The sequence below is a fragment of the Octopus bimaculoides genome, chromosome 1 (genome assembly GCF_001194135.2).
Source record: "Octopus bimaculoides isolate UCB-OBI-ISO-001 chromosome 1, ASM119413v2, whole genome shotgun sequence".
NCBI lineage: Eukaryota > Metazoa > Mollusca > Cephalopoda > Octopoda > Octopodidae > Octopus > Octopus bimaculoides.
In genome coordinates, this window is record NC_068981.1 from 91,800,157 (window position 1) to 91,801,479 (window position 1,323).

General features: G+C 32.9%; 1 protein-coding gene across 1 annotated transcript in view; it reads left to right on the top strand.

The window, feature by feature from the left end:
- LOC106874534 (calcitonin receptor) overlaps window positions 1-1,323 on the top strand; it is a 315,260-nt gene that overhangs the window by 306,968 nt on the left and 6,969 nt on the right. The window contains exon 7 of the mRNA XM_052966607.1: window positions 138-294. Within this exon, the coding sequence (XP_052822567.1) occupies window positions 138-294 (157 nt within the window). The remainder of the gene's footprint in view (window positions 1-137; window positions 295-1,323) is intronic.

Here is a 1,323-nt window from a genome sequence, read left to right on the forward strand (position 1 = left end):
CATATATACATATATATATATATATATATATAAATATATATATATATATATATATATATATATTTATTAAGATAGATGTACATTTTTGCATACAGATACGTATAAACATATTTGTATAATGCTTTACATTTTTGTAGGACTGGTTGTGCAAATTGATGACGATTATTCTGCAGTACAGCGCACTGGCAAATATATTTTGGATGTTCGTCGAAGGTCTATTTCTGCATAATCGGATTGTAGTTTCAGTCTTTAATACAACAGCACCCTTTAAATTATTTTATTTCATTGGGTGGGGTAAGTATTCATAATATTTTCTCAATGAAGTAAAATATTCTGTTGTCCATATCAGAGGGTAACGCTGTATACCCTAATCCTGTAGCATGTGTTGATTGTGTTGCTGTTGATTAATGCCATATCAGTTCTGATCAAGTAGTCATATAGCCAAGACATTCATGTAGCGTCCGTTCCGTCTACGTTCTTAAGACTTAATGTTCTTTAGACTCTGATATTTGGTCCAGAATTTTATATCTAGTCATATGGATTATGCACGCAGAACATTATCGTTGGAGAGAATAATAATGGAACATTTTTATTTTAAAATTATACTTCTCAGCTCTTGGCCGAAAAACAATGAATACCGTATACCTCGTGTACTGCCATACAGATTGTAGAAATTTGATGGTTAGAAACATAAATAATTGAAGCAATTGTAAATTAGTAAAGTTTTGCAAAACAGTTGTGCTTTCTTTGAAGATAAATGTTAGGAATAAATGTTATTTTAGATCGTAAATTTGTTTCGTTTTGTCAGCATATTTATCAATACCAACTGGATCATATTCGTGGATATAACAGTTCTGAGTGAATCGAGCATTTCTGTATCAATGGCGGACTATCATGAACTCCTTAGATATCCAACATGTAATACATTTGTGTTGTGAAGTGTATTTTAGATAATAATAAAACTGTACTTCTGAACTTCTGAACTTCTGAAGGTTGTTGATTTGAAATACATGCGGCCCTTTGAAATAAATCTTACCACTGCCAACACCACAAGCAACAATTACAATGATAAAAATAACAATTAAATATCATTTGCATCTTTCAATGAACCAATCGATTCTGCTTTGATACATGCGCATCAATTCGCATAGATGCGTGCATGCGCAATCAAAAGGCAATAACGCTTAAAAGTGTGGGATATACACTTACAAATACACACGCACAGACACACGCACTCAGGCTCACACACACACACACACACACACACACAAGCTCTATATTTCTCTCCCCCACAAACACATAAACGCGCACATGTATAAACTA